The sequence below is a fragment of the Rhipicephalus microplus genome, chromosome 7 (assembly GCF_043290135.1).
Source record: "Rhipicephalus microplus isolate Deutch F79 chromosome 7, USDA_Rmic, whole genome shotgun sequence".
NCBI classification, from domain to species: domain Eukaryota; kingdom Metazoa; phylum Arthropoda; class Arachnida; order Ixodida; family Ixodidae; genus Rhipicephalus; species Rhipicephalus microplus.
The window spans coordinates 122,739,511-122,758,194 of NC_134706.1; the positions used below are offsets into that span (position 1 = coordinate 122,739,511).

At 44.4% G+C, this 18,684-nt stretch overlaps 3 protein-coding genes across 4 annotated transcripts in view; 2 read left to right on the forward strand and 1 right to left on the reverse strand.

Annotated features, from left to right (window-relative positions):
* The first annotated feature begins 4,711 nt into the window (after window positions 1–4,711).
* LOC119179706 (PHD finger protein 10) lies at window positions 4,712–7,986 on the forward strand. The gene is made up of 2 exons (XM_037430823.2): window positions 4,712–5,501; window positions 6,734–7,986. The coding sequence occupies exons 1-2, from the start codon at window positions 4,824–4,826 to the stop codon at window positions 7,898–7,900; spliced, it is 1,845 nt and encodes a 614-aa protein (XP_037286720.2). The 5' UTR covers window positions 4,712–4,823; the 3' UTR covers window positions 7,901–7,986.
* Window positions 7,987–9,485: 1,499 nt separating this feature from the next.
* On the reverse strand, window positions 9,486–15,525 carry LOC119179688 (intraflagellar transport protein 27 homolog). 2 transcript variants are annotated; one of them, XM_037430804.2, is made up of 7 exons: window positions 15,431–15,525; window positions 15,226–15,305; window positions 15,063–15,122; window positions 13,847–13,906; window positions 13,632–13,749; window positions 12,162–12,271; window positions 9,486–9,669 (listed from the first exon to the last, which is right to left on the reverse strand). In XM_037430804.2, the coding sequence occupies exons 1-7, from the start codon at window positions 15,465–15,467 to the stop codon at window positions 9,568–9,570; spliced, it is 567 nt and encodes a 188-aa protein (XP_037286701.2). In that variant the 5' UTR covers window positions 15,468–15,525; the 3' UTR covers window positions 9,486–9,567. The 2 variants fall into 2 exon arrangements, with proteins under 2 accessions (XP_037286701.2, XP_075725736.1); XM_075869621.1 differs by having other exon boundaries at window positions 13,834–13,906.
* Window positions 15,526–15,711: 186 nt separating this feature from the next.
* The window catches only part of LOC119179085 (lymphoid-specific helicase), a 47,367-nt gene continuing 44,394 nt past the window's right edge, over window positions 15,712–18,684 (forward strand). The window contains exon 1 of the mRNA XM_037430162.2: window positions 15,712–16,026. Within this exon, the coding sequence (XP_037286059.2) occupies window positions 15,916–16,026 (111 nt within the window). The 5' untranslated portion in view covers window positions 15,712–15,915. The remainder of the gene's footprint in view (window positions 16,027–18,684) is intronic.

The window sequence follows — 18,684 nt, forward strand, 5'->3', positions numbered from 1 at the left end:
TGTATACGAACGTCCAAGCTTAGAAACCTCTCTCTAAATAATTCCGATCATTTTTAATATGTCGCGTCTCCTTGGTTTCTAGGTGACATCGGCCTTACGATACCTCTTACAATACGGCCGCAGATTTGGCATTTTCGGGTTTGAAGACTGCCTGCCAACCATCGAGCTGATGGAAATGATATTTAAATGGTTCACCATACACAACATAAGAAATACAACCTTCCACGTAGTAAGCCGGGACCAAAACAGGATGCCGTTCAGTTCCCCAGATGATGACAGGTACATTCCATTTATCCCGCTAGGTTTCATATTTTCTACAATAAACTGCTTTATTTTCAGGTTGATATGGCTGGAGCAGGAATTTCTGCCCTTTTTCGCAGCATGGAAAGCCGCGGCACCACATAAGAGGGCATTCATATCTCTTGAAACATACGAAGCTCTCCAACTGACCACAATGTCCACAGTACAGTGCACACAATTTCTCATCCGTTCAGGTTTCCTATACGTGTTGACTGCCAAATTCTCCAGTGACCCTGTCGAAGCACTTTTTTCCACCATCAGACAGCTTCAAGGAAGCAACGATCAGACAGACGCCCGTGCTGCGCTTTCATCACTGCAGAAAGTCCTCGTGATGGGAATGATGCACTCATCACCAAGCGGCAGTACAGAGCAAACAACGTCTCCTCTTGGATCGCCCAGTGCAAGGCAGGCGTCGTGCTCCACAGCAGTAAAGCAAGCCGGACAACCTCTGGAAATGCACTCGCTAGTAAACCAGAATCAAGGGTCGTCAGGCGAGTGCGCGGCATCGACATCTGCTACTATAACCCAGACGATGCGGCCACATCTAGAAGCCCTGCAGACTTGCCGTGGTGCGCTTTTCATATCTCGTTGATTCCGTGTAATGGAATGATTTACATTATTTAAAAATTATTACACACCGTCCAACAATTCCCCACTATACGATATTATGCATATATTATAAACTCTGCGCTGCTTACTGTGTTACATGCAAGCCGCGTGAGGCAGCGTTTGCGTCAGTGCACGATGTAGATGAAAACATGCTTCTCAATCAGTTATACTGTGTATGTATGTAACGATAAGTCCATGGTACAAGCAGGTACTATGGCTTACATTTAAAAATATAACATGCTTTCACCAGGCGCCCACACAACTCGACTAACCGACGTCCCTTTCCCGCAATCGGGGAAGAAATTTTCGGCGGTTTTGAATCGCTGTCATAACTGGCACACAGATGATGGCATGGCTCGTTTGCGTTCGCCTTACTCTCTTGAGATGCTGTCCCTTCCTAATCCCGTCGTCTTTCTCTTGCTTCTTCTCCTAGATTTTTTTTTATTTTTAAACGTTTCTCCCTCAGTTTTTTTTATGTTGTTGTTTATACTATTCTCCGGACTTCTTCCCTCCTGTCGTGACAAGCTATAAATCGACGCGGAAAATGTGTAAATATTATTATACCTTGAAAAAGACGGGGCTCTCCCGACGCAAACGTCGGCTGAATGAACAGTTATCTTGATGATATGTGGGGTTTAACGTTCCAAAACCACCATATTATTATGAGAGACACCGTAGTGAAGGGCTCCAGAAATTTCGACCACCTGGGGTTCTTTAACGTGCGCCCAAATCTGAGAACGCGGGCCTACGGCATTTTCACCTCCATCGAAAGTGCAGCCGCCGAAGCCGGGATTCGGTCCCGCGACCTGCGGGTCAGCAGCCGAGTACCTTAGCCACTAGACCACCGCGGTGGGGCAACAGTTGTTATCTGAAAGCGCATTAACATCCATATATATATATATATATATATATATATATATATATATATATATATATATATATATATATATATACATATATATATATATATATATATATATATATATATATATATATATATATATATATATATATATATTTCTCATATTTTGTATACGGACACGTGTCGGTTTAATCATGCATGCTTATCTATATACTGATAAAATTCTTGCACACTTTTCATTTCTACCTTCCCACAGGTGCCCCACAGCCAGGCATAAGGGCCAGCACGCTTGGCCTTATAGCGGGCTTCCTGGTGAAAGCAGCTGAGGATTGCATTACTTGCGACGACTGCATCGGCAAAATCAAGGCTCCCAGCTCATCTGGACCAGCTACTGCTGTGATATTTAATTTAGACAGGGGAGGGCTTTCATACCCAACGATCTCATTTCTTTCCTTTGTGAGCACTCTAGAAAGGGCCGCGGAAGCATTTGCGCCATTGGCCATTTCCAAAAAGAGGCCGATGGCACTTTTTGTGCAAACTGTGCTACCTGCAGTGGCCTTGAACCCTCTTTTCAGCCATAAAGGCGCTACTAGCGAGCACCGAGAAGCCATGGCGCGGCTAGTGTTGCAAAAATTTAGCCGTCCTTTCTTCTCAAACTACGTGCGGGACAAAACAGCCAAAGAAGGAAAGAGAAAGAGAATAGCCGAAAAGCCAAAATCTCGCAAGATTTTAAAAGTTTAGTTGCATGCCTCCATTGTATCATGTACGCGCCCAGAACCTTGCTAGCACATTTTATTGAACTATGACCCAAATGCACGCAGCTCTGTACGCGTACATATGTTTTTCTTTATTGCAGACACAAGCCGTCACTGTGTGCCAGCAAGTAGGATATTCTTCGAAAGTGCAGAAACTTTGTTTGAAACATCAGCTTTAACTGGCATATTGTGGCACGCATAAGTAAAGCGACAAATGTGTTTTGTTTCATTTTGAAGTGCTGTAACATTGCTCGAATCACACGCATACACTCGCCAAATTCTTTTAGCAGAAACCTTGATATCACTTTGAGGGATCTGCTTTTCATTGACAAACGAGTATAATGGCACATTTTCAGCATGTGTACGCGCCCCAACTGCGGGTGTCGCCCTTGGGCGCTATCAATCAAACATAACCACTAGTACAACAAAGGCGGTACTATTCCGCCCTAAAAATAAGTCTGTTAATGAAAACATACATTTCAAGTATGGCGATACTATTATTGAGTTAGTAAATTGTATAAAAATTCTTGGAGTTACATTTTCGAGCAATATGCTTTGAAACGATCGCATTTACAGTGTGCTGGGTCAGTTATCTCGCGTAGAGGGCACGGTGTACAGTGGCAAAACTGTTCTACTATACAAGGTAAAATTCTTACTTTATAAATGACTGTTCTGTTGGCATCTTGCTTATTGTTTCTTGGTATGAAGGACTACGACTAACACGCGCTTACAAAAACTGTACCTGATGCAAAAGACGTATATTAGAATAATTTTTTACTGGTCGTATGATGCTCGCAGAAGTGAATTGTTTCAACAGGCTGGAATACCACCCCTACATCGTCTCTACGATTTTAAGTTAGCATTGGTGGTCAGGCGTCAATTTCAAGAAAGTCGACATTATTTGTACGACCTCTCGAAACTGCAGCCAAATAATTTGTTCGAAACATGACATAAAGAAACATGGAAAATAAAAACTTCGAGAACAAACTACTCCACAGATAGGTTGTTCTACACAGTTTCTACGTTAATTGATAAATATGTGAAAGCTGGCATAGATTTCTTACTCTGTACCCGAACTCAATTGCACGATATACACATGTATAGTTTTCAAGATTTCTTTGCAGTTGCTACATTGTTATCATGGTTGCTATTTTTATTTTTAGAATTTGAACTTGATATTTTTGTAATTGTTGCTTAGATAACATTGCTAACTGTTTGCCAGTGCTGTCGTGCTAAAGGCGTCTGTGGGCCTATGTCAAGCTGCCTCTTTCGAAGAGCAGCTTTTACCTGCCGCTGTCCTTCATCAAACTATTGATGAAAAATAAAACATTATTATTATTATTATTATTATTATTATTATTATTATTATTATTATTATTATTATTATTATTATTATTATTATTATTATTATTATTAACTATGCTCGACAAGATGATGATAATGATGACGATAAAAACTTTATTGGGGTCGCAATGTGTTGCCCTCGATAGGCACATCACTGCCTTTACCATATCGTCTCATCGCACGGACATATAAAATCATAGAAACGCGCATCGGCCAGCGCTCCCCGTTCCAGCAGACAAACTCCCGTAGCGAAATTTGACGCACAATTTTTGTTGTGTAGGTCACAGTAAGAGTTAAAGCTTCAATTCCTGTGTCTCTCCTTGATATGCGTCCGTGGGCGTATGTGCATTATTCTCTTCTATCAATTGACTACAAGTGTAACACCTGTCCAGGGCGAGTGTCCAAGGTAAGTGCTCAACAGGGGCACTGCGTTTCACCTGACGCGTCCTAAACAACCTAAAATCAGTTTGATATTCTATTACCAATGAGTACATTATTAGTCAAAAGCTTTATGAATACTAAATTGAAGTTTTTTTAGGCTGGAATGGCAAAAACAACCATGCAGCAAGACATTTCTACGCAAATATACAGCTTTAGAAGTCAATCAACCAGTATAGCCTAACTACTAAAATGTAACACATAGCACACGTTAGCCTTTTCAGCAAAAAACAATCACACGTATAGGCAGTTTGTCACAGAAGCAGACGCATGGTATCAGTCCGTCGCCCTCCTGCCGGCCGCACAGTAGCAGACGAACAGGTTATAGGTAGCGCCACCTACGGCGAGCGATTGAACGAGAGCGGGGACACGCGCTCCCATAGGAACCCCGCTATCTGAACAGGTCAGGAGTGTAGTAGGTCATGGTCGCGACGCCGAAACCAACTTTTAATGCTTGTTGTCAACGGCTCCACCAATTTTAGAAATTGTGTTAGTTCAAACCAAAGAAAAGCGAAATGTCGGCGGACGACGGCAGTCAGGCGTGGCCCACGCCGAGCTTCAACAGCCAAGAGACACCGGCAGCGGGCGACGCGGACTTACGGGGATCGAACGAGAACACTACATCGTCGGGAGCCGGTACCTTTCTGCAGCCGCACGCACCCAAATTAAGCCTAACGACGACCTCGTCCGCGGTCTCGGAATCGACGGCCCCGCCGCTACCGGAGCAGCTCTCCGACGCCGGTGCGGTAGACGCGGGACGACCAGGGACAACCGCCGATGGCGTCGCCGTATTCGAAGAGGACACGCGTAGCTCTTGGAACCTGGAGCCGTCGGGGTCTGCGACGCAGGCGGGTTCGACGGCGCCCAAAGAAGACGAAGCTGTCGTAGACGAGCGCGAGCCGTCGGCGTCGTGCGGCGCCGGTGATGGCGCGGAAGAAGCGCCGTCCGCCAAGTCGGCCGCGGCGTCGGACTCGAGCGGCGAGAACCGGGAGCGCACGCCGGTGGTGAGCTTCGCGCCGACCGTGGTGGACTGCGACTCGCAGAACAGCGGCAGCAGCGTCAAGAGCAGCGGCCGCAAGCGCTTCTCGGACGACGAGGTGACGTCCGAGGCACCCACCACCATCACGGCCGACAAGCTGTTCGAGTACCACTGGCCGCAGGACTGCGGCGATGCCTACATGCTTCAGGAGCAGGTGCGACTCGACGCCGTTTCAGGGTGTTTGTGAGATGCTTCTGCGGTCGTGTCGAAAGTGCTTGCTTGGCCGAGATGTGTGGGCATTCTTTCCTCGGCTTCCACCAGTGCTGGTTCGGGAAACCGTGACGGTGGTTACAAATTTTGAAAAATTGCTGACGTGAAATTTAAAAACGCAAGTGCCATGTTGTTTGTCCGCTTTCGGGTTGTTCTCTCGGTTGGTGCGTGCTCAGTCGCGCTTGAGCCTTTCTGTGTGGTGTTGAAAAAGTTTCGTTATGCCAAGCTGCTTTGCCAGTGTTAGCAAATACAGGTACAACAGAAGATTGACGCTGTTTTTACGACTGTGGGTAAAGTGCGTATTTTCCAGGCAAGAACCACAGTGGCGCTGCTGCTACTGCTGAAAGAGAAGGCAAAAGTGGAGGGATGCATTTGGTGTTACTTGATATTTTTTGGACACTATGGGGGTACACATAAGTATTGCATGTAAGGCCATATATTTGTGCGTGGCATCATCTCCGCAATCTTGTGCAATGCACTCGGCAGTTTTTTCTTAAGCATAGCTTAGTTGTGTCTGCATCAGTTCGTGCAGCATTATTAAGACTACCATAAAATCCTGAGCAAGTGCCCCCCCTACTGTAAAGGATGATTTGACAAGGTTCAGAGGGGGCGCCCTTGCTAGGTAATAAATCAAAGTTCAAGATGGTGGCAGAAAAGTCACTAAGAATAAAGAATGCACACCTTTGCTTCTGAATAAATGCTTTATTGAATATGCATGCATCAACTGCATTCATTTGGGCAAACAAAAACAGTCAATAGAATAGTAAAAATGATGGGAGGGGAAGATAGGTCGCATATTTAAAATATCTCTAAGAGAGACAGCGCTTGCTAGGAATTTTATGCTAGAAAAAGTTAGCCACTGTTTATATGCAGCATGTCTAGTTGCAGCATTTCGAAATGAAAGCCATACTCCGAGTCTATCACTTTTTGCAGTGGTGTTGGCTTGTTTGCCAGCTCACAGGTTCAGTGATACAAGCAACTGCTTGCCTGCATTTTTTTACCCAGCCAGTCAGAGCACATTGAGAGCAATATTATGGTGATAGCTCTAAAACCGATCATCTTAGAGTGCACACTTCGATCCTACAGCCGCATACACAGGTTCATAAGTATGCTGGCACATTGTCTTGCTTCTTTTTTTTTTTTAGTGATGTTGACTTTTGTTTTTCTCCTATGCAGGTGTGCGAGTTCTTAAATGTCAAGTCATTCAAGCGAAAACATCCTGACCTCGTCCGAAGGCCGGTCGAATTCGATGAAAAGGAGTTTCTCAAGGAGCACGGTGTGGTGACAATGACTATGTGTGACCTCGGACTGACCGCTCTTCGGGCCGACGATGTGGTTGACCTGTTCATGCGTGACTACCCCGAAAAGTATCAGGAGTACGTGAACTACATTCGTGAGCGTGACAAGCAGAACACTGTGGAGAAGCACCGTGGCTATTCTGCCGTGTCGATTGAAAAGTGCAAGATGGCGGACTTCGTTCGCAAGGCGGTTGCATCCACGGCAGAGTACAACAAGCACCTCAACGAGGAACGCCGTGAGGAGCGGCGTTCCTGCTTTGATCTCCAGACATTCACAATCCAGTACCCTTTGAAAAAGATACCAAAGGTCGAAGTAATGCCTGCCAACCGGCGCCGGTACCCCGTCGCGTTGATACCAGGGCAGTACCAGGACCATTACCGGGTTTACACTCCGCAGGAGCTCAAGTATTTGCCGATAAACACTGTTCTCTACGGGCCACCCCAGGAGATTGGCTCCGTCTACACGCACCCCGGTTCGGACGGAAGCCAATCCGAATCCGAAGACAGCTCGGGTTCGGACTCGGGCTCCTGCAGCAGTTCGAGTGGCGGCAGTTCGCCCGCATCCGACATGGACACGAGCACCGCAACGGGGCCCAACTTCTGCAAGGTCTGCGCCAACGCAGATGTGTCAAAGGAGGGTGAAGAGCTCATATCGTGCTCCGAGTGTGGGAAAGTCGGTCACGTGACGTGCCTCGACATCTTGCCCGAGATGGCGGCTGCCATCAAGTCGTATCGGTGGCAGTGCATGGACTGCAAGATGTGCAACGTCTGCATGGCGACCGACAACGAGGACAAGATGATGTTCTGTGACAGGTGCGATCGGGGTTACCACAGCTTCTGTGTGGGCATGAAGTCCGTGCCCGCGGGCCGGTGGATCTGTCGGCTGTGTGGTCGGTGTGCGACATGCAACACCAACACGCCGGGCCCTGAGGGGCCCCGGGTTCAGTGGCATCACGAGTACGGGAAGGGTCCCAGTCCTGTGGACCACAAGCGGAGTGTGACCATCTACTGCCAGAGCTGCTATCGGCAACGGAAAGGCCGGTGACGAAGACTGAAGTGTTGCGAGCCTCTTGTTCGCGCTGTGTTATAGTCAATAAATGAGCCCGGACTCGGTTTTTATTTGTAAGTGAACCGGTGCGTTGAACTGTCCTACTTAGCATCATACTGAAAGTGGCCTCTGGTGGCATATCTGTGGCGCTCCGCTGGCAGAGAGGTTGTAGGTTTTATTGATAGCTTTTGCAGTTGTGTAACGATGAGACCAGAATGGAAAAAAAAAAAAGCTTGTGCAGTGTTTTTCTTTTTTCACGTGCCCAGGGAACACTCGGGCGATCAAAGTTATTTTTAAGCCCTCCACTGCATGCAGCTTTAGCACTTAATTTTCGTAATTTAATTAGACTGCCAGAATTAAATCAAGGCTACATAGCAGGGAAGTGTTGATGAATGTTGATGAAACGAACTGTGGGTGACACGGACATTATAGATGCCGAGATGGCTCCAGCCACCATTTTTAGAAAGACCTGTTTTCTGTTCAGTCCCTTCCACAGGTGTTGGTGGTGCAGGTCGTAGATGCAGTGTTTCTTCTCTCACCTTGGCTCTTCCATAATTGTCGTGAGAACACGGATAATGACGATAGAAGAAACTATGCTGCTTCCGCAACCAATACAGTCAACCCTGCAGAAGGGGTCGTGTGTTCGATCCCAGTCAGGGTGGCGGAGACGAAACGCTGGAGGTCTGTGTACTGTCAGCACACGTTAAAAGTGCACCAGATGATGACTCCTCCGCTACGATGTCTTTCATAATGACATCATGGTTTTGGAACGTAAAACCCCAAATATTATTGCCAACCTTCGTAGCAAAGTACAAAACAGGTCTGGAAACATAGGAGTCAACTAGAAACTGGAGCCATGTCAGCATCTGCAATATCTTTGCCCAGCCAGACTGACCTCTGTCAAAATGTTTAATATTAGGACATGGTGCATCAGAGCCTGTGTTCAGCATTAGTAATACACAGAACCATCCGGGTCAATGCTTTTCTTACAAACTGCTTGTATAAACACAGTAGTAGTAATGGAGTCGAAACAGACCTAGGTGCAAAGTAATTGGTTGATTTTATATGTGGGGTTTAACGTCCCAAAACCAACACATTATTAAGAGAGATGCTGTAGTGTAGGGTTCTGGAAATTTCGACCACCTGGAGTTCTTTAAGGTGCACCAAAATCTAAGCACTGAAGCCTACAGCATTTTCGCCTCTATGAAAATACAGCCGCTGCAGCTGAAATTCGATCCCGCGACCTGTGGGTCAGCCGCCGAGTATTTTAGCCACTAGACCACCGCAACGGGGCATAGGTGCAAAGTACGATTGTGTTACCAGCGTACGCCACTCTGCTCTTTCTCTACCACGTTTTAGGAATGTGGCTGTTCTTGCATTTCGCCTCCCTCAAAATGTGTCTGTGCCAGTCTTCCCCATGCCCCGATGTTTAGCAGCGCAACAGTCTCCGTAACAGTGGGATTCTACAGTGTGCCCATGTGTGTTGTTTAATGATCTCGCAGTCAACACATGGGAATTGTACACTGTTTTTTCACCGGGTGTCTGCTTGTAGTTGCGTCACAAATTTCTCCCACATCATAAATTCATCCTTCAATGTTAGTTTATTGTCCATAGAACTTAGCGCTCCGAAAAGTATCGATGCAGCAGTGCTGTGTGCGGTCTGTTCACAAGACCTCGTCGTCTTGCACTTCGCTTCTCTCGTTGTGCGTCTTGTGCCACTGGCTTGCGAGATAGAAGAACGGCTCCTGGACGCCTTCGCCTTCCTTCTGCAAGTGGGTAGGTTCTCGTGTAAGGACACTGACAGCAATGGTGATTAAGGACGTACGAATAGTGAATTTTTACGTTCGAAGCAAATAGGTATTTGGTCGAATAATTTTTAATGGAATAGTTCCAGTATACTCGTGGACAACTCTTCTTGGCAATGAAATGAAACCTACGGAGGGCGGAGCTTCAACGCATGTACTTCTACGCAAAGCAGTCCGCTATGGCACGTGTTTCTCACTGCTGTCGAAAGCAGTGGAAAGTGACGGCTGCACATAATCAGCACTTCACATCGACACAGACACCACTTGGCGTTGCAGATGCACATCACAGAGTGCGGCTTTGTCACGTGTGCAAAAGCACAAAGCGACAATGTATAAATTAAAACAAGTACAATTATCTTACTGGTGTAAGCTGCGTCCTATCTCAAAAAGCTACATGCAAAAATAAAAACAGTACTTTTCGTATTTCACGCAATAAATAGACACAATTGTGAGATTTCATTCATTATTGACAGGATACGGGCTATTTGGCTCTGTTGCCTTCGCTGCATTGCCAAGAAATGTTGTGTGCAAGTATGGTATATATTGAATATCGTAAAAAAAAAGGCCATATTTGTCTTGATCCAGCTAACCTGCAGAGTCTTTTTGAAGCTGGAACAAGGCATGGGCAAATGTCATTTCTTTTGGTTTGAAGTAAAGTGGAAGCAACTATCAAGTGGAACTTGAGTTGCAGTAGGATGAGAATCAAAACTAATAAAGTACGTAACGTTTTAAAGTTTACTATTCTTGGAGCATATAAGTCCATATGGCAAGCATTTAAACTAAAAGAAGTTATAAATCGATGTGAGTGAGAGATGTTTTCTTTAATCTTGAAGTGGTACTTCACGACAATCTAGATTTTTTTAACGAGTAAGTGTTTCATGGCAAAGCATTCCTACACTGCAGTGAAACCATCTTTACAAAAGGGTATGTGTTCTACATTCGGCGACAACTTTTCTTGGCTTTAGAGCAAAGGCTACAGAGCCAAATCACGTGCATCCTACAGCCAGTGAATGTAGTTCCACAAGAGCGCCCATATTTTCGCCGTGAGCTATACAAGTTCTCCCTTTCTATGTGGAGCTATTTGAGACAGGATGCAGCTCTTACCATTAAGATAGTCGTATTTAATTTACTCGTTGTGACATCATATTTTTGAATTCGTGAAAAAGTCCTGCCTTTTTACGTGCACCTCAAACGCTAAGCGACATCTGCGTCTACATGAAACGCTGATGGTGCGCCCTCATCACTTTCCGTAGTGTTACGAGACACGCGCCAAAACCGACTACTTCTCGTAGTGCAACATGTGCAGAAGCTACGCCTCCGTAGCTTTCGCTTCAATGTTAAGAAAAGTTGTCGCCAAGTATAATACACCTATTCGTTCCTTTTGACAATTTGAAAATGACGAACAGTTCAATTCACGAAGATGTAAGTTTGAATATACGAAGTGTTCGAGTATTAGCACCTGCCTACTTTTTAAGTGTGAATGGTACTTGGTTGGATTAATATGGTAGCTCGACGGATTCTATGTGAGTAAATAATCTAGCTCTCAATGTAATGTCATCTACGTGCGCGCAAATGGCATCAATGCGGTGCGTATTTACAGTTTGTGTCAAATTTTTAGCAACAACGAGACCCAAGAAAACGCTGAATAGTCTTGATGCTCCAGACAGCAGCCTTGAATTTAGAAGTCTGGCGATTTCTACAATGTGCCAACGATAAGCTATGCAACTCAACCGAATACAGTCGCAAGTTGCTGTGATATTGAAAGTTTTCTCGAATTCCGGTGTCCCAGAACTTTCGATGCCGCCCGTGCACTGCTTGCAGAATGACGCTTGACAATTTGATTTAGGTATTGCACGCACTTTCATTTTCACAGCCTTCAGTTAATCTCGTATTGGTATAATATCGGCCTGAACACTTGCATCGGAGCGAACGTTACCTCTGATAGCCCAGATTTGCAGTAATGTTACACAGTTATCTTGGGCCATTGCACACAGATGTCATACTAGAGGCTTTGATGTTGAGTTTCAATTCATGAGAATCATTCAGTGAATGAACCTAATGATTCATAATAAAACAGTGATCAAGATGGTATGAAAGGGAGACACAGCCCATCTCACCTTAACCACTGTTTTACCCATCTACGATGCAACAACCAGCCCAATCAAGTGCATTGCTATAACATAGCGATGTCTTGATGGTTGAATTTGAGCTGTGCGACTGTAGTCACAGTCCCAATGCTCAAATTTGATTTGTACATAACCAGTCTATGCCTTTTCTGGCAGATTAGAAATCCTGCCTGTCATTAAAACATGTCATCATTTTGGCATGTGTGTTGAGACGCTTGGTGCACTGATGAAATATAATTAATGCGGCAGCATAAAAGTGCCTTCACACAATTTTCACTGACAAAAAGAATCGACACCAGTCAATTTCCGGTGTCAATTCTGTTTTACCGCCGACGACTCCGCGTAGTGGCAACCGATCTTCTCCGCCATCTCCTGACCTTCCTTGGAAGAAACGCGGCGACGTTCCTTGAGGTCTGCCTTGGTTCCCACCAAGACGCCTGCGACAGTGTAGTCAGAATGCAACACTGATGAGAAAAAGCTATGCAAACCTACGAGGTCACATTTATGAAGTATTATTACAGAACCTTGTCATCGAATGAAAAAAATTTTGTGTTCTTTTACCTAATTTTAGTAATATTTAGTACTGTATGCACAGTGCCCATTTAAGTGCTGCATTAATAAGAGAACTGTATTTTGCTTAGCGTGTATAAGCAGTAGTTCTGCATACACTCTAGGCGAAATGTGGCATTGTTGCATTTACATAAGATTGTTATGGATGCTGTGTATACTTTGGCTGCTGTCTCATGGCAGTTAAGCGAGAGAGCAAATTTTCCATTGCATTCAAAGTACGCATACCAAGACATTGTAATAATGTACAATACTTCCAATTATTGGCACAAGATCTGTGCCGTCTTACCTTTGTAGTGCTAAGTGAGCTGATTAAACTGCCTAGGTTTGAAAGTCTCTGCACTTCAGGCAAGTTAAATTCAACCAGCGATTATTGCCGTCATAACGTCGTACTGTAATCAAGTTAAAGAGTCCCAAGAAGACCAAAGATAGAGCACATGTGCATTGAAATGTCGCCTATATTTAATAGCAGGCACTTTTGCTTGCAGATATGGTAAAATGAAAACATGAAGTACATTCAATGCAACGAAGTTTACCTCGGTCACATGTGTACCAGCTGAAAGGTGCCAGGATGTTGAGTCGCACAGAAACTAAGATGCATTATTTGCGTGTTCGAACTTTGCTTTTTTGTCTACAACCTCAATTTGACTTCTTTGCATGGTTGAACATCATCGAAACAAAGCATACTTGGGAAACTTCCCTACACTGTGAGCCTCTTTTCACTCATGTTATAGTATTTCAGTTGTGCAAATATTGGCACACATGCATATTCTTAAATCCTCAAAGCGTCATTACGACTGGAGGATCATGTCACTTACTGCCGACAAGTGGCAATTATTAAAACTTGGCTGTTGCAGCAGATTTTGTAATTCAAAGTGGAAAGAATATATCAGTGGAACAATTTATGACAACTTATAAAGTCGTTTCTTCCTGTGCGTCTCTCCAGCAGGTTGCAACATTAAGACATAGCTATAGTTTTAAAAGTTGGTGAGCTTGTTGCACAATTATTATTGGTGCCTCAAGATTTGCCCGAATTCGCTTCTGACTTGTCAAAACTTCTTTGTTTCAAAGTTCCGGCACAAGATACCTGCATTTCAATGAAAGCAGGGAATATATGGTCAGATAATAATAAAAAACATTATAACTTATATGTATCGAGTGTTGGCTGCAACAGATATTTCCCTTGAAGCGAAATATTCACATTTGCCAAGTGCCAAGGGATTCACTTACCAATTTTGGGACCACAAGTGCTGTTCTTCGAGAGCCTTGAAGCCCACGTTGATACATGTTGGAATGAAGGTTCGTTGCAAGTGTCGAACATTATTATGGCCAGGGGTGCGTCTGCCCACTGAAATAAAATTATGCAAACTTAAACCAGTATCGAGGCTTGTTCTAGGCTACTGCTTTGCCTGTGATCGTATATCTACTGTACAATTAATACTCGCCAACTCCTGGACAAAATCAAGATAGACTTCTTTCCCGGAGCAGTCGTACAGGTAGAGCTCCTGTGCAAGCAGATTAAAAAGAAAATTGCAACATGGTCATACAGATTGTTAGCAATGCGTCCCAATCAGAGTGAACTGAAAATTAATTGAAATATTTTAGAACAAGCTCCGGAACCAGCTTGTTAATGTAAAAGATGGGCCAAGTGAGTAATTCCCAGGAGTCGTCTACAAGATAGTGTGTGCTGATTGCCACCAAGTGTACATTGGCGAGGCAGGAAAGTTCTCCAGATATGGGCCTCGAGGAGCACAAACGTGACGTCGCCAATTACAGTCGCACGACAAATGTCATTGCTGAGCAGTCGCATGAACATAATCGCGCCATCGACTGGGACAATGCCGTTGTCATCGCCAAGGAAAAGAACCTATGATCTCGCCGGCTCATAGAATCTCTAATTATCCAGTCAGTGCCAGCTACAATGAGTATCACAACAGGGACTATGCCTGCTACATCTACGCACGCTCCGCTACATCACGTAGCTATTGCATGATTGAGAACGGCTTCCAGCTGAGTGAACAAGAAGCCCGTATGCGGTTACGAAACGTCAGATCATCACCAGACTTGGTCAGTTAGCGTGATTCGTCTCATTCAATGCCTAACCATACGAACTTTCGCCGAACGCTCGACTTCGAAATATTTCAGTCTGGTAGATTATGGCTTATTATAATGAACATCTAGTGGCTAAGGTACTTGGCTGCTGACCCGCAGGTCGCGGCATCGAATCCCGGCTGTGGCAACTGCATTTTCGATGGAGGCGAAAATGTTGTAGGCCCGTGTGCTCAGATTTGGGTGCACGTTGAAGAACCACAGGTGGTCGAAATTTCCAGAACCCTCCACTACGGCGCCTCTCATAATCGTATGGTGGTTTTGGGACGTTAAACGTACCCCACATATCAATCAATCTAATGAACAGTGAGGTGCAATAATCAGTTGCAAAATTTTCCATATGGCCTATAAAGTGGCATACTTGTAAGATTCCAACAAATCCACCTTCTAACTTGAGACCTGTCAGAACGGCTATATATATTCCAATTGATGGAATGCATGGTTCCGATTAATGGTGATAGAAACAAATAACAGAGTTAACAACGCCATGATGACTCATCAATGATAACGCATAGATGAAACCACTACGCAGGATAGCACTACATTACTTACGACAGCATCCTTGGTGTCCGGTATGTTGACTTTGCCGACCGAAAGTGTAACTCCGGTTGTCTGCGGGTTTTCAGGACGATAACATTTTAGGGTTTTAATACTTATGTTTGAGGAGATAGCCTCCAGGTATATCTCCTAGCTTTATGATTATCCTATAGCTCACCATTGAGTAGTTTTTGGGAAAGTAGCTGCGGTCGTGCAGAAACACTTGTATCAGAGCCGTCTTGCCGATTGCGGCGTCTCCTGAAAGAACGAGGCAGTCTCTTCCAAATGAATGCTGTTAGCATCAGAGCGCAGTTAATGCGTGTCGACAGCGTTTAATCACAGTAGTTGTAGTAAATACGAATGAGATAAGTGCACACGATTACCGATAACAGCGCATTTCACGCGCAAAAGGTTTGCCATGTCTGCTGCGGCGTCCCGTCGTCTGCTGTTTTCACGTTGTCATGGTAACAAAATGCGGAGCTTAATAAAAGTAAACTTGTTTATTTAAACTAAAATAATACAGCAAAATTAAGTACGTAATAAAATAAAAATAATACTAAAAATTGAACGGGTTATGTTTTGACAAATCACCATTTTCAAGTGTATTTATTTTTGCTGCCAAATTGTGACTGCTTTCGCGCGTTTTTTCGCAGACTGTCGCGAATTTCGTCTCACTGTGTGTCGTACGTTTCATTGAAAAAAGTTATGTTTTAGTTGGTCGTGGGAGATAGCCGATTGAACTCTGCGGGCGCTCTTTGTGGCTTCTCGTCGAGACGTCGGGAAGAGGTGCACGTCGACCTCTTCTTTCACGAGTGTCCATCGTCGCAACGAGCGTGCGCGCGCGTTCAGGGTCACGGCCGCAGTGACCATGGCTGCTGCTACCTCCGATACCGCCGCCGCCGATCAGCCGCTGCTTACCGACCGCATGGTCGAGGAAGAGCAGAAGCTCCTCGAACAGGGCACGAAGGAAGAAGAGCAGGTAACTCAACTCGCGTACTTTTCATTGCCATTGCCATGCGCGTTGGCGCGGGTTTGCGAATCAATGAATGCCGTCATGGTTCGTGGCGCCTTTTTTCTTGGCATGACTTCCCGAGACGGCGAGAGCTCTCGTTCTATTATTTCGAGAGAGCTTCGATATTTGTGTGGGACACGTGTGTTATGTTTATTTTGCGAGCTTCGTTTGTTCCGTGCGAAACGCGGTTTGTGGACTTCATTCGTCTGCATCTGCTCGCGAATGAAGGCACGTTTACGATGCCTCGAAAACCGTAGTTTGCTGTTTTTTTTCCCACGCGTGGTTGACCTAGAAAATTGTTTTGCCGTGGTGGGAGATTTTTTTTCGTAGGCGTGTTTAAAAAAGGAGTAAAAAGAAGTGTGTAGGTATAAATCGTCTATTCGTATAAGCGCGTCTGCTATTCGGCGCCGTCTGCGTTTGTCAGTTTTTTTTTTCGCGTATTGTTTTTTTTTTCTGCAAGCCGTGTATTACGATAATAGTTCAGACTGATAATTCTGATAACAACCTTTGCTCTACGTCGTGGCCGCCTTCAATCGAACTTCGCTACCATGTTTCGCTGCTGCTTATTGCCGTGTGCGTTGTTGGAGATAGGCAAAGAAAGAAAATAGCAAAAATGCTTTATGAAAATTCATTTATGCAATTTACAACCGCGTCTGGACGGGCGCAGACTGGCGCGCCGCGTCTTCGGAAGAACGAACTAAAAAAAAAAAAAAAATCAAGGCTTGTTCAAACTTGTTCGCGTTTTTATATCCGTGCGCTCATGGCTGCGTCGCATAACAGGCGTGCCATGCGGCGGAGCGGAGTTATTAATGCTAAAGTCTTGGTGTGTTCTTTTACTACCTGGCTGCGCGTTAAATAAAACATGTGAAGTTCAACGAAAGGAAGAGAACGTCTAGTTCCACCTAGCGTTTTTTTCAATCATGCCAGTTACAGAACCCACACATGCTACTACTAGCATATTTTGCAGGGGGCGTGCAGATTGTCGCGCCACCTGGGCTCAACAATACAAAACACAAACGCGCCGCTGCCCTCCAATGGTGAAGGATAATTCGTCCGAATTAGCGGAAGGGCGCTTTTTCAGATCTCCCGAAAAAGGGACGGGGCACTTGTTCGGCATTTTATGGTATGTTGACAATTTCGGGCCGAAGTAAGAGAATCTGTGTTATGGGAGTGTTATGTTGGCATAGTAAAGCAGAGCTTATAAAATTGTTTAAAGTACGAACCTATGGAACAAAAATTAACATAGATTACGTTATTTCCTTAAGAAAACGTGTCTACGACATTTCTCGGAGCAGACAGCCTTCTTGTCGAGCTTCCTAGTCTTCTGCTTGACTACCATCTCATTCGGGAAAGTAAGCATTGGGTTGTCTTGACGAATTCAGCGCATTGTCTCTTCTCTGACCAAATCTAACCTTTTATGCTGTAAAAATATTCTATGATGAACATCCCAACTGCCCATCTCGTGATTCTGCTTCGACATTATTTTATTTAGAGATACTATCAACCCTCTAATGAGGGTCATTACAAGAAAGGTACGACACTGTACAAACAAAATTTACGTCTCCCAATGATAAACCAGGTATACATATATACGAATCCGTGAAAGCTCTGCATTCCAAACAAAAAACACACACCCTGAATCGCAATGCAACGAATAACATTGGTAATAATATTTACAATAAATCACACAAATGTAAATCAAGTATATGCACAAATTTATTAACATCACCCGCATTGACTATGTTACTCGGTAACCCATTCCAATCTTCAATGACATCGGGGAATAAAGTATGACGGTACGCCTTCATTCGTGCAAAATAAGGTTGCAGTACTCGTGTATGGTTTGCCCTCTCGCTTCAATTCCCAGGTTGTTCTATGTAGTCATTTCTGTTAATATTAAACTCACCTTCTAATAATTGAAAAAGAATCTTTAATCTATTTTTGCGTCTGCGCTTGTGGAGTGTCTCCAGATCACATAGTTGTAGCAATTCTGTGACTGAGTCATTCTGCTTATATCTCGAGCATATAAAGTGAGCCGTTGTATGCGTTCAAGTTTATTTACAAGCTTTTTTTGGTGGGGACTCCAGACAATACTGGCATATTCCAGTATCAGCCGTATGAAAGTTTTAAAAGCAAGAAGTTTTGCGTCTATACTAGCACCCTGCAGTTTTTTTCTTATTATGTAAAATTTTTGTGAGGCCCTAGAGCAAACGTTATCAATATGTGTGTGCCACTTTAGGTTATGCGTGATTGTGAGACCTAGGTACTTAAACGCATTAACTGTCAGCAACAAGGTGTGATTCCCTATGCAGTATTCAAATGGAATTATCGTTTTTTCCTAGAAATGTGGGTGACGGTAGATTTCGAATGATTTCCGTTCCCGAAGCTTCACACCATAAGTGTAATTCCTTAGACATTCGACAATGTTCAATTGGTCCTTCCTACCAGTCACTCGCGCGTAAATTAAACAATTATCAGCAAACAGTTTGAGCTTAACATGGGGTTTTGCTATATCTGCGATATCTTTGGCTTAGTTGCTGAGCTGGCTCTTCTGACTGCTTTGTCAGAAATAGGAATGTTGTTGTCTATTCAGCGGTATACAGCGGGTATTGGTACACAGCATGT

What these genes read in the sequence shown, in the direction of transcription:
- LOC119179688 (XM_075869621.1), bottom strand. Translation starts at nt 15,467, where the DNA reads ATGGCAAACCTTTTGCGCGTGAAATGCGCTGTTATCG. An exon ending in TTCCCAAAAACTACTCAATG is followed by an intron (nt 15,123 to 15,225) that starts GTGAGCTATAGG and finishes GAAAACCCGCAG; the next exon opens with ACAACCGGAGTTACACTTTC. An exon ending in CACTTGTGGTCCCAAAATTG is followed by an intron (nt 12,272 to 13,631) that starts GTAAGTGAATCC and finishes ACACTGTCGCAG; the next exon opens with GCGTCTTGGTGGGAACCAAG.
- LOC119179706 (XM_037430823.2), top strand. Translation starts at nt 4,824, where the DNA reads ATGTCGGCGGACGACGGCAGTCAGGCGTGGCCCACGCCGAGCTTCAAC. An exon ending in CCTACATGCTTCAGGAGCAG is followed by an intron (nt 5,502 to 6,733) that starts GTGCGACTCGAC and finishes TCTCCTATGCAG; the next exon opens with GTGTGCGAGTTCTTAAATGT.